The 12,940-nt window shown below is 36.6% G+C and overlaps 2 protein-coding genes across 2 annotated transcripts; both read right to left on the bottom strand.

Moving 5' to 3' along the window:
- Nucleotides 1-437: 437 nt before the first annotated feature.
- LOC107083177 (pyrroline-5-carboxylate reductase 1, mitochondrial-like) lies at nucleotides 438-5,386 on the bottom strand. Its single transcript, XM_015372184.1, has 8 exons — nucleotides 5,194-5,386; nucleotides 5,016-5,087; nucleotides 4,860-4,930; nucleotides 3,315-3,494; nucleotides 3,005-3,226; nucleotides 2,813-2,905; nucleotides 1,127-1,290; nucleotides 438-900 (listed from the first exon to the last, which is right to left on the bottom strand). The coding sequence occupies exons 2-8, from the start codon at nucleotides 5,080-5,082 to the stop codon at nucleotides 732-734; spliced, it is 966 nt and encodes a 321-aa protein (XP_015227670.1). The 5' UTR covers nucleotides 5,083-5,087; nucleotides 5,194-5,386; the 3' UTR covers nucleotides 438-731.
- A 4,159-nt stretch (nucleotides 5,387-9,545) lies between these two features.
- On the bottom strand, nucleotides 9,546-11,693 carry myadml2 (myeloid-associated differentiation marker-like 2). Its single transcript, XM_015372133.1, has one exon. The coding sequence runs from the start codon at nucleotides 10,960-10,962 to the stop codon at nucleotides 10,051-10,053; it is 912 nt and encodes a 303-aa protein (XP_015227619.1). The 5' UTR covers nucleotides 10,963-11,693; the 3' UTR covers nucleotides 9,546-10,050.
- Nucleotides 11,694-12,940: the final 1,247 nt, after the last annotated feature.

Here is a 12,940-nt window from a genome sequence, read left to right as displayed (position 1 = left end):
CATTCTCCCACTCTGCAGAATCTGTTAGTTCAATCTCTAACGTTATGCTCTCTCTGCCTTTTCTCATAGAAGCTTGGCCTCATCTGTTCCTGTTTGGCTCTGGCACCACCCTGGAGAGAAATATCAGCTGTGCTGCTTCCATCGACACCTCTGTTCATAGATGTTGGAGATCGGCCTGTTTTTCCAGTGTCCTGTTTCTCTGACTGTGACTGGCTGGATGTGCTCTCTTTATCCTCTGACATGGGAGTTGGCTGAATTGAACTGAATTTTCTAAATCACATTTTAGCTTCATCTTTATGTTAAGTTTGGAATATGAACTTCCTTCTAAATCCCATGTCTTCTGTAGCCATAAAGAGTTTTTTCCCCCCCAGGATTATCTTGTATTTAGCACCCTTTTTAAATATAAGAACAATCTTGGTAGAGCAAAAATATTTACTTTACAAAGTAAGATATTTGCTGATACATTTCACAAGAAAGATGTATATTATATGAAATAATAAAAAAAAAGTTTCCCCACCAAATGTTGACTTTATTTTACTACCGAGGAAACAAATGAAAAAATCCCCACAAAAGTTATTGCTCACATATTTTGCCTGTAGTCTTGGCATAAATCCGCTTTTATCTCCCTGAAGTGAGAACTTAACAGTATTCTATGACAGGTTTGTTTTCTTAAACAGTGTTTTTTTCTGACTGTACATACAATGCTGCAAAGGGGCCCTTTTAAAATGGATTCAGTTCTTCTTGATCTTAGGATTAGAGCTGTTAAACATACTGATCCCACGATTTCTGACACTGACAGTTTCTGCAGTGACTCCTGGCTGCTGAAGAACTTTATCCAGGGTGGTTTTCTTGATGGCAGCTGAAGAGATCTTCTCTTGGTCAGCCAAAAACTGAAGTTCCCTTTTAAAAGATATGAAATAGCTTTAAATAATGTATGAGATCAGTCAACTGAAAAACAGGAAAACATAAACTAATGTTTGAAATACATCAGCGTATAGCTCCATCTGCTGTCCAAAGTTCATTTTACATCACAAGTGATTAATTAATAATTGCATTTTTGGTACATGCATGTGATTGGAAAAAAAATTGAAATAGTTTCTGATACCCATGAGTCTCATCAACCTACCTCGTTCTTACACAAGAGGCCTCTACAGCATTTATGAGGAGGCTTCGAAAGCCACCACTTTCCATGACATGAAGGGCATGGATGGTGGCGCCCCCTGGTGAGCAAACATTGTCTTTAAGCTGCCCAGGGTGTTGCTCTGAGTCCAGCAGCATTCGAGCTGCACCCTTTAAAATAACAGAAAAAAATAAGAATATTATATTAAAAAAAACAAGCTTTTAATTTGTCTGCTGTAAGTAAAGACAGGCTAAAGATGCACACTGGAAATAAAAACTGCAAAAAATGGTCTTTTTCATACCCAGTAAATACACATGTACTGCTTCCATTGCAATAGAGACAGAAGTGAAAGCCCACAGTGACTTGTAAACTATTTCTAGTTTAATTCCCTTTATGCACACATTTTATATTTTAACCAATGGCTCCTCAGCTCAGAGGTATATTTAGGGCGACTGCCTTGCTGAGGGGTCAACCTTAGCCACATTACTAAGTCTTCTGCATCTTTTATAAAGGCTTTCTTCTAGGATAATCTGTATTTAATGACAACCGTCTTCCCATACACAAATATCGTCCAGGTCCATGCTGAACAAAGGTATCCCCACAGAATAATGCAGCCACCACCATGCTTCCCTGAGGTGATTGTCTGCTCAGAGTAATATGCATCTAGCTTTACAACAAAAAGGGATTTTCCATGTATAGCCCATGCTGCTTCATCTGAGCTAAGCATTTACTTGTGGAAAACTTTCAGCAGAAACTTTTCAGACTTTCTATTAAAAATGGCTTTTCTTTCAATAACTGGATAAATCCCAAATGTGCACAACTTCATACGTTGATTCCCCCTCTGGAGCTGTGGGATTGGAGCTCCTCCAGTGCAACAGCCTGCTACCAGTTCCTCAGATTATTTTTCACTGTCCAGCCAATCAGTATTGGTGTGTCTTGGTAGATCCGAAGCTGTTTTCATTTTTCTATTGAACAGTGCTCCATAAGAGGACCAAATTATTGGTTATTGTTTTATTAGGTAGATAATTCTGATCCCTCTTGCTCTTTGATTCTGTTTGTTCAGAACAAGTCTCAGAGGCCTTCATAGAAGAGACAAAATAGATTAAATTACATATTAAAGAATTATTTAGAAGCATTACATCTGAAGGCAGTTGGTGAGACTGATTTTATTTAGGGTATCATAGTAAAAGGGTGCTAAAATACACATGGAAACAACTAATTTCATATTTGCATTGAGAAATAAACTATTTTCTATTTTTCAATTATGTAATGCCTTATGATGTTATGGTCTATAAACAGTCAATAAAATACATTGAATGTTTCGGTAAAACACTTACAAGTGGTGGAAAATTGAAGGGGCATGAACACTTTTAGAAGACACTATGATCCAACGTTTTATCTCAGTAGAAAACATTCAGTACTTCTCATATACTTAAGGCATTATTCACAATAACAAAACTAAGATATGAGGTTGGCCCTATAGAGCACATCATTTATAGGATTTAGAAAACCTGAGAGCCAAATCTTTAAAAATGGATTTTAATAATAAATGGAACGATAGGAAAATAAAAATAAAAAAACATGTTTACGAGCATTTCCTCATGTAGCAAAGTATAGATAAGATTGGTGTTGAGCAGGTGTATTTTGTTATCATAACTATAATGGGTTTTAGTGTCACGTCTGGCGTCCTACCAGCAGGGCTTGTGCTCCGAGGCGTACAGCCAGCCTCCTCGGCAGGCCCATTTTTACTCCACCATCAGCAAGTGCGTCCACAGCTAGGAATGCCTGCAAGATCGCAAGTATAACAACAGTTATAAGGCGATTTTGCCAATATCAAAGTATTTTTTTAGATGAACTGGAGGCTGTAAAGCAGAATGAGCTCACATAGGCAGGTCCACTGCCACTCAGGCCTGTGACAGCATCAATCAGGTCCTCCTCCACCTCAGTGCAGTAACCAACACTCGCCATCAGCTGTTCCAGAAGCTTCCCATCCTCCACCTCTGCATGTGTACCTGTGGCGTAGACGGTGGCTCCTTCCCGCACCACCACCGGAGTGTTGGTCATGCAGCGCATTACTTTTGGAGAACTCCGGTATTGCTGCAGTTTCTGTAAACCAACAACAGAATTGTCAAGAACTAGTTATTATTAACTCATTATGAGTAAGGGGGGGAAAAATGCCACAACTGTGACTTTCCTTCTCTATGGAGCTGATAGTAACACCTGCAGCACATGAAACAATTAGGTGGCGATCTTCAATATCTGGCCCGATCTCATCAAGAACAAAAGGGATGATGTGGGGTTTGACAGCCAGGAAAAGGACGTCACTTTTGTTCACTGTCTCCTTGTTGCTGGTGGTGAAGTTCACACCCATCTTCTACACATGTCAAAAACAGGAAAGCTTAAGCATTTGTACATTAAGAATTTTTATATGTTTAAAAAAGCAAATGAAAACGCAAAGTTGTGGTCAGAACCCTAATATACACTCATCATTAGCAAAAGTATTATATTTATAGGGCAAGTTACCATTTTTGATCACTTGCATACCCCTTACAAATGGATCCCCCCCGTCCCTCAGTGAGGTCTAGAAGCACAAGATCTATATCCAGCCATTCAGCAAAGATACTGCTACATGGCTGTACATCTCACTTTGGCATTTGACCTATTAGATGAGCCCTTGAATGATATATTTACCTACTGTAAATTAAGTTGAAAAAAAGGAAAAAAAGGTAAAAAGCTAATTGAAAAGTAAAAAAAGTTAATAAGCCTGGTTAACAATTCTATTTAGGTTTATAAAGTAAAAAATGAAAGTGCCAGTATCAGCATTAATACCTCTAAGGTTATGTTGTACCAAAAAAAATGTGTTTCTTTCCCTCTCAGAGTGTTATTCATTAATTTCTTTTGTTATTTTTCTTAATGTATTCAGGCAAGTTGGCGTTCCTTGTTATTGCATTGAAATTATTTTTTTGCCATCAAAATGTCCATATTTTTTTTATGTTACAAAGGTAATAAGGTCTTGTTCTGGATTCCAATAACTAAGTATTGGCTTGAAATTTTGATTTTCAAAGTATTTCACTGAATTCCCTTTTAAGGGTGAATATAGGATTTCCTGATGATGATTGCACTCAATAGATTCAACAAAAGTTGGATGAATTTACTGCAATTTGCATGATCAAAAAATGGTGAAAAAAAAAAACACATCTAGGCTTAGGCAATACACAATTGGGGCAAAAATAATCAAGAAATATCTCAACATTTAGAGAGACCTTAAATCAAATGCCAGATGTTTGGTATATGGGAATATCTGGCTTAAACACACATTAACAGAACAAAACATTGAACTTCTGGAATGCCTCAACCTAAATTTCACCGAAAAATGGATCAGCTGTCGCTAAAAACAGAGACTGAAACTATTTAAAAAGCGTTTAGGTCATTTCTTATAACAGAGGTAAACTATCAAGTAGGTTTAAATATGACCTGTCCTGGACTTTAACTAAATATCATCAGAAAAATATGTCTATAATTACACTTTACATATAATTTTCATCCTGTTTTGTTAAAAAAAAATATACTATATAAATTCTAACTTGTTTACCCATTGGCTGTTTTAAATAACGATAAATATTTGATTAATAATCACTACCCTGGAGTTAAAATAACCAGTTCAGATGCATAATTAAATGTCTAAAATTAATAGACTGTTGACAGCATGCCCATTGGCGTCTATAACAGTGTACCCCACCCGGAGCTGCTGCACTGTGGGGAGTTCAGTGTCTGGAGAGCTGGCTGTGATCCTGTGGGTGGCGATGACACCTTAGAGGAGACACATGTACGGAAACAATTTTAGTGCACCCCTGCTATGTTCACGTGTCAAAACCTGTTGAAAGTCTCAATATACCTGCAACCGAGAAGCCCCTCACCAGAGCCTGCGCCAGCTGGCCTGCTCCAATGAATCCCACACTCATTATGCCTGGAAACAGAAGCAATTTTAGTCGCTGATTTTCATTGTGGTTTCCCTCGTTTTTCTCCGTCTCCCAATCATGCGTGTCTTCCTGAGTTAGTAAACAAACTCGTACTTCCTGTTATCCGGACGAATGACGTCACGTGGTGATTAAAATCGTATTTTGGGCAGAAAGTACCTTCAAAGGGGAAAATGCACTTATAAAAAAGAGAGGGTCCTTTAAATTGATACAACTAAAGAAAAACGGTAGGGCTCCACGGCCTGCGTGTTCTGGTTTTCTCCCTACTTCCTGTATCTACCTGTGAAAAGAGCAGTGACTGACATGAAGAATCCGCCAATGAGCTTCAAGTTTGGCCAATACGTAACAAGCTTAACCAATCATCGAGCTGAATGAGCGGGATTTGGAAAGCTGAGGAGCCAATTGTGTAGGTTTGTATCACAGTGCATATGACCTAAATATTAAAGTATGTATTTTTAGAAATTACAACATAATACTTTCATTTAATCAATATAACTCAGTTGACCTCTCTATATATGTATATATATATATATTCTTTTTCTACTTTATAACTTTTTCTTATTTATATGTCAGTACATCTTAGCAATGCAAGTAGTCTTTTCTTAGCTCTTTACTGTGCAGATATTTTTTTATATCTAAAGGAAACATATTCCAAGACATTACAACTTTTCTTATGCTTTTTTGTATTATACACTAGTGTTGCACCGATACCAGTATCGGCCAAGGCTCTGTTCCAGCACTAAAATTTTGGTATTGGTATCGGGGAGTACCAACAAATAGGGCACCGATACCATTTTGAGAGCCAAAAGTTTATTCAACTATGGTCACCCATTCCAGGTTGGCAATAAAAAGTTCTACTGGATTGACTTTGTAATAGTCTTTTTTCCTGCTTCACAAAGGTAGGCAGCAGCTTGACAAAGCCGTGATGGCAATTATTTTACATCCAAGTAGTATGCAGTTCTTCTTATATACACACACACGTCAAGTTCAAACAGACGGTATCGGTATAGTATCGGTATCGGCTGATTGAATCACAGAACAGAGTGGTCTTCTGATAACTGTGATTATCAGAAGGGCCATTTCACAGATTTCATTATTTCTTGACATGTACTGCTTGTGGCACATGCAAATATAAGCATCTTATATATGCATTGGGTTTTACAATGGAGAGCTTCAGCTGTTGGCCAATATTTGTTTAACTTTTTTTGTAGTTCTCTTCTGGAAGGCTGTAGTTCTATTGTGACAAGCATCATCCAAATGTGTAATGATGTCCATATAAAGGCAGAGCAAGGGAGAGTTTCAACTCATCTAGGAGCATAGGCAGTTCTAACAGGGGCCAGTGCCATACCAGGGGTCATGGCCCCTGGTATGGCCCCTGTACTGAAAACATACATTGCAAAAATTGTAATATACATAATACACAGATTCCTGAAATAAGTAAATTTTCCCTTTATTGGAGCAGGTCAGTTAGACAATTTGCCAATGCAATAAGACGGTTTATGCTTAAAATGAATAAAAAAAAAAAACACACCCATAAACTTAATTCAGGTGCATATCTAATTATCTTAATCTTAACACAAAAAATAATTAATATTTTGACAGATCTTTATAATTACCTACTTAAATTAAGTGCAAATGGTCTAAGAAATATCTTCTTTTTTAGATAATTGTTTGTAGTGTAGTGGTAAATTAATTTCACGTGATGATATGAAAGAAAAGACTGTAACTCATTTGTCCCTTGGACTATCATAATGTTAATTCTTACTAATAATTTGTACTACAATTTAAAAACTATTTAAAGGTAGCATGGCTTTAAGCTTCAGTCACACTAAGATAGGATCACAACTTAATCTGTTAAAACAGGAGCCTGTAATCTTTGCTTTTTGGGTTGTTATACTAAATGAACTCCTACCCTTTTTGACTTGTCTTTGTCATTTTTTTGCTTTTTTAAATTCTTTTGCTCTGTGCCTTCATTAGAAGACACAGGCCCCACCCTAAACATTTTGTCTAAAACAGTCAATGTTCGGGAGTCTCCTTTGTAATTACATTTAAAGAACAACTGTTCAATTTATTGAGTATGTTAAACAGAATCATGGATTTCTTAATTTAGACAGCATATATGTATTTGTATGGGTTATTCATTAGAAGAGCTTGATGAAAATCTAGTCTGTCCTCAGTAATTGATTTGGAAAATACAGATTTTGGGCCTGTTTGTTTTCCTGCTGGTATGGTATGAGTAGTGCAGATTAACCCTGAACTGGTTTTTACGCCTATTCGTTTTCAACCACCCATTAGTGAACATTAGTCCCTGCCTGGCTACACCTATACAATTTTTCTGACTCCACCATTTTCTGCAATGATTTGGGTCAGCTAAAGGCATTAGACAACATTTAGTAAACTTGCTGACTGTAAAGAATTGCAGCAGTCAAGCCTTGCTTGAAGTAATGCATGGACTAGTTTGTCAGCTTCCCCCCTTAGATAGTTCTGTTTGCAATATTCCATAAATGTAAGAAGAATATTCTAGAAACTTATTTAATATGTGATTCAAATGACTAGTTATGACAATTCCAGTCAAATAAAGTTGATTCCAGGCCAGTGCGGTTCCCTTAATTCCCATAGAAATTTAACGGGACTACATACCATATCATTAGTAACGTCCATCAGTACTTTTTCAGAGCTATGATTATTCTTTTTTCTCACATTTCATTCAAGTCAAATATGCTGCTCTTGCTTTAAAAAGGGTAATTGTAAACAGCAGTGAATTGTTTTTTCCTGATCAATTGTAGCTCTAAATTAAAGCTGTGAGTCACCATCCTATTATTAAAGTATTTATTTTTCAAAGGAGTTAAGTGTCTAAAGTGGTGAGCAGAGAAGAAGCAACCCCATCAACAAAATGATAAATTTGTGAAGGGAAAAAAAAAATAAAGTTTGATGCTTACTAAAAAGGGGTCATATTGGACAGGGTTTTGAGGAAATGTTTTTATTTCTTCACAATCAGTGCCATATGTAACAAGATCCAAAGTATGACAATGAGAATGTGTGGGACTATGGACGTTTTGAACAAAGCCAATTAAATCTATGATAGCATTAAAGGCTGCATTTAAGTTATCCCCTTAATGGTAGGCATGTATCTTAAGATTGCCTACTGTTTTGAGCTTGTCAGTATTTGACACTAAATCAGATACAAAGTCTGAACTGATCTTAAAAATAAGGTCCCAGTGGACAATAAAAATATACCAACAGAGGTCGTTTTGATGCTTTACAATTTGGCTGAAGTAACTAATGGTTAAATGTTTAAAATAATTGTAACTATTGACTTACTTATGACCAATCAGTAAACCCCACTGAAAGATTGTTGGTGATGTTAAATTTTAAATTGCTGGAGTGAGTTGCCCTACTTATCCTGATTAACATGATTATCTTTCTGCAGCCAGGTTTCTGTAAGTCAACATAAATCAATCAGATTCTTACAAATTAATCCATTAACCAACACACTCTTTTTAGGAGAGATATCTTATTTTCAGTAAACTACAGTAATTGTTTTACTGTTTTGCTTTATTGGAGTAAGGTTAATTTCAATTACATTATCATGATTTACTTCTGTAGGATTATTTTGTAGTTTATTTGATCTTGGATCTGGGCAAGAGGCTTTCTGAATGGCGAAACAGGTGGGTTATAGTAGAAAAGCTGCAGAGAAATGTGTGTTAAACTACCACTCTGCTTTCTAGTCTGCAAAACAAGTCTAAGAGTCTAAGTTGATGGATGGATGGATAAATAAATAAATCCTATTTACCTCATGTGACTAATAGCCACTACATTGGTCATGTTCATTGGCAAAGCTAAAATGAATTAAAATTCAGTGCAGTTGGGCTTAATGTAATTTCTAAACTCATATTTATTTTTAAGTTTGAGATAAGTAACAGCAGATGTTGCCACCCACATTGTTTCCAGTTTGGTTCTCCAGTGCAGTTTGTTAAGGCTGACATCAGAATCTTTTTCTCTGAACACTGCTGTTGAAAATAACATGATTGTGTAGCGTCAAAGCTATAAAATCTACATCACAATTAATTTGTTTATACAGTATTTAGTTTGCAAATGATTTGTACAAACATTTAATTTGGCCAGCTCAAATTCAATGTTATAAATAAAACAGTCCGAGTTCTGAAGCCAAAGGTTTACCTTGATAGGTAGCTGCTAAAGTAGAATTTATTAGATGACTTGACATGATTGTAAAATAATCCAATAACTTAAATTAAATTTTTTTACTTTGTCAAATAATGGCTTGTTTTGCCATGTGATTTACATTTTCTGACTTGAACCATCAGTACCAAAGTTTTTTTTTTCCAGTCTCTCCCCACAAGTGTTATATAAATAATAACAAAGATGAAAATTATGTATGTGATAAACCATTTATCATTTAACCTGATGAGCCATTGAATTGATTGAAACATGGCATGTGTTTGGACATTTTATTGAACATGGCGAATATTAAAAACATGAAGATAAAGAATGCTACACTCATTCAGTGCTCATAATGTAGAGAAACAGAAAAAAACAACTTTATATTTTAGACAAATGGGTTCATTTTTCATTTTATCCCCTACATTTACATTTCTGTCAAAAATAACAAACCAGTTATCCTGTAACTAACACAATATGGCATTTATAAAGAAATAAACAAACATTTTTAAGCACTAACAACTTTACATACTAGATACATCAATAAGATGCATTTTACTTCTACTTAAAGATTAAAAATCAATAAATAAATCGCTCAGTCTTTGTAAGACTGACAAAGTCTAGTAGGCTGTACATGTACAGACCCAAACCAGAGGCAATTGCACAAAGTAATATATTTAATACTGCCTTGTAAATGTAAGATATTTCTCACATATAATACTATTATGTTATGTCCTTCACAAAATCTGGAAAACATTGTTTTTTTTTTGTATTTTAGACAGCAGAGCTTGAGACAAAGCGAATCCTCTGGGAGTAAACAAGATCAGTAAAATATAACACTAGGTTGACACATGTAAAGACTGTCACAACCAGCTTACTATCCCAGGGACATTCACCACGTGGACAGTCCTCAGGACGAGCAGTGCTGCCGTACTTTTTATCAAAGCTGAAGATGGGCCAGATCAGTGCGGTACTGAGGTAGAGGATCACAGCAAAGAACGTGTAGACGACCACAAAACGATCAAAGGGGAACCTCAGGGCTGACGTTCTTCCAGACACCGTCAATATGATGACGATCACCGTCAGAGAAAAACAAAGGCTGTACACCACCACACAATATTGGGTGGCAATGTACTGGTTGTACTCACTGTCATTAGCAAGAGCCCCAAAAATAATGCAGGCCACAAAACCCTGGACCACCTTGAGTAGACCAGACACTGTGGCCATGTAGCCCACCACAGCTCCTGGTTTTGCTCTGGTCAGAATTACCTCGGCTCCATACGGGAAGCAGCAAACACTGGAACAGACTGTGACAGAAATGCGGTAGATTTGAACTTCATAGTCCTCATCAGCGTAATCTGTTTGCAGAAAGTAAACCGGGTAGACCACAGAAGCAGTGATGTACATGAGTGTTGCTAACATGGCGAAGGCCACAGTGAAGTTATCCCAGGATATTGGCATGCAGCTGTGGAGCCGTGTGATGTCCAAGGTGAACACGACCAGTGTGATGGTGAAGCAGAAGCACCAAACAAACATGCAGAAAGTCCCATAATTTGCACTGTAACCTGCGCTGTGGGACACCAGGGCGATTATGGTGCAGCCAAGTACCAGCTGGCATATTCGGGCTGCACCTAAAGGTGACAGCACAGCGTCCTTGTTGAGGTAATGTCCCCCATTAGGATCCATAACGTTGATGAGCCTTTGAGACCTTGATGTCTTCCTCTGGAATATTCTTTGACTTAGTGTTGGTGTTCTTACGGCCTACTCTCCTTTCTCACATGGACCTCACCCTTTTCTTGGTTTGCTCTTAAAGATGACCACTAATTACAAATGTCTGAACTTGCCTTGTAATTAAAGCAGCATGCTTTAAATCAGGTTACATTTACAGACAGATGTGTTGATGTTTCTCAGTCAGTTTTCACAGAGCAAAAAAGTTAAAATGTGCTTTTTTACTGACACACAAGTCCTTAAATGATATTTATATCGAGTGCTGAAAAGTCATTTAAAAAAGCACTGAATAAACCATATTTTTCTTTGTCTTACATAATACAGCAGATGTCCACTAAAGTTTCAATTTAGTCCTGCTTACTGTCTTGTCTTGGTGTTGTCCATTAAAAAAAAAAAGTTTCCTTTCCAGTTTGACTCCTTTAAGAGTTTTATCCAGACATCGGTCTTCCACAATAGGTCTCCATAATAACAGGTGGAAAAGTTTATCGTTGTGCCAATCAAGTCCAGTAGGCCTTCAGTTGCCCATCAGATTTTTCCTTGCTCTTTGGCTTGTTCATCCAGTCCCCTTTAAGCTTCTCCTAGTTTATACTTTTCACTTCTCTCTACCTGCGCAGGCACATCCTGTTCCTTCTGTCTGTGTGTCACTGTGCATTTGGTGGGCTGCTATGGGTGACTGTTTAAATGAAAGGTTTGTGAAGAGCGCAGGCTCAACCAGGCCTTTGCCAGCTCTATAAATAGGAGGTCTATATTCCACAGAGGGGCGGGAGGCTGCATGTGGCTGGCAGCATGAGAGTCGTATTTCTGGAGAGGCTAACTCAAAACTCCCTTCAGTGTAGGAGACTGGCATTTACATGCAGTGTAATGACAGGGAGGGAGGTAAAAAACTTCCATTAAAGACATAAATTACATATGGGCCGAGAGAGAAGATTATACACAAGTGTTAGCAAATTTAGCTCTAACACGTGAGAGGGAAGCAACACTTCCAGTACATGTAATATTATTGTACTGTTATTTTTAATTTATGAACTTTAGTATGTTTTTTTTTAGGAACAACTGAAATATAATCTTTCTTACTGGTTTAAATTTTTTTTTTGTTAGAGTTGCTTTATAACATCTTTGATTTATATATTTGTTTTTAGCAGAGCTGTGAAAAGTAGTAAAGTTTATGACTCAAGTAGAAGAAGAAATCCTTCTGTTTAAAAAAACTTTTGTAGAAGCTTCCTTAAGTTAATAACTTAAGTTTTTTTTACTGAAGTAAAAATGTAAAATTAGCATTTTTTCAACTACTAAAAAATAAAAGCAACGCAGGAAAAAAAAGTTAAGAACATATGCTTTTAAACTTTATACTGGTTACTACACTACCCTAAGAAAGGAATATTTTTTCACAATTCTGGATGATAACTTCCATATACTTAATTTTCTCAGTTTTATAACTAATGGTAACATGTCAGATTTAATTTTGCATCATCTTGAAAAACTATTTTGGTATGTGACCAACAACAAGTTGGAGCATCACCAAGTCCAACAAGACATTACGTTAATGGGCTTCAATGAAAAAAAAACTATTGAGTCTATTTTTTAAATGTAAGGAGTAGAAAGTTGAGATCATTGCAAAAAAAATGTAAGGAGGAGAATTAAAAAGTTGTCTAGAAAATAATTACTCCAGTAAAGTATTGATAGATAAAATTTCTACTTAAATAAGGTAACAAAGTATTTGTACTTGACCTCACTGGTTTTAACAGCTTATATTTGAAATATAATTCAGCACTTCTTTGGGTTGCGCTGTTTTCAGAGTGCTTATAGATAAAGATGGCTTAGCCAAGATTTACTAGAAAGTCTTCTTGTCAAAAAGGAAAAGTGAAATTAAACAGGGTATCCATCCATCCATCCATCATCCATCCATCATCCATCCATCCATCCATCCATCCATCCATCC

Source organism: Cyprinodon variegatus, unplaced genomic scaffold (assembly GCF_000732505.1).
Source record: "Cyprinodon variegatus isolate N-32 unplaced genomic scaffold, C_variegatus-1.0 Scaffold69, whole genome shotgun sequence".
Taxonomy (NCBI): Eukaryota; Metazoa; Chordata; class Actinopteri; order Cyprinodontiformes; family Cyprinodontidae; genus Cyprinodon; species Cyprinodon variegatus.
This window is presented reverse-complemented; position numbering and strand designations above follow the sequence as displayed.

What these genes read in the sequence shown, in the direction of transcription:
- LOC107083177 (XM_015372184.1), bottom strand. Translation starts at nt 5,082, where the DNA reads ATGAGTGTGGGATTCATTGGAGCAGGCCAGCTGGCGCAGGCTCTGGTG. An exon ending in GAGGGGCTTCTCGGTTGCAG is followed by an intron (nt 4,931 to 5,015) that starts GTATATTGAGAC and finishes GTCTCCTCTAAG; the next exon opens with GTGTCATCGCCACCCACAGG. An exon ending in GCCTCTTGTGTAAGAACGAG is followed by an intron (nt 901 to 1,126) that starts GTAGGTTGATGA and finishes ATCTTTTAAAAG; the next exon opens with GGAACTTCAGTTTTTGGCTG.
- myadml2 (XM_015372133.1), bottom strand. Translation starts at nt 10,962, where the DNA reads ATGGATCCTAATGGGGGACATTACCTCAACAAGGACGCTGTGCTGTCA.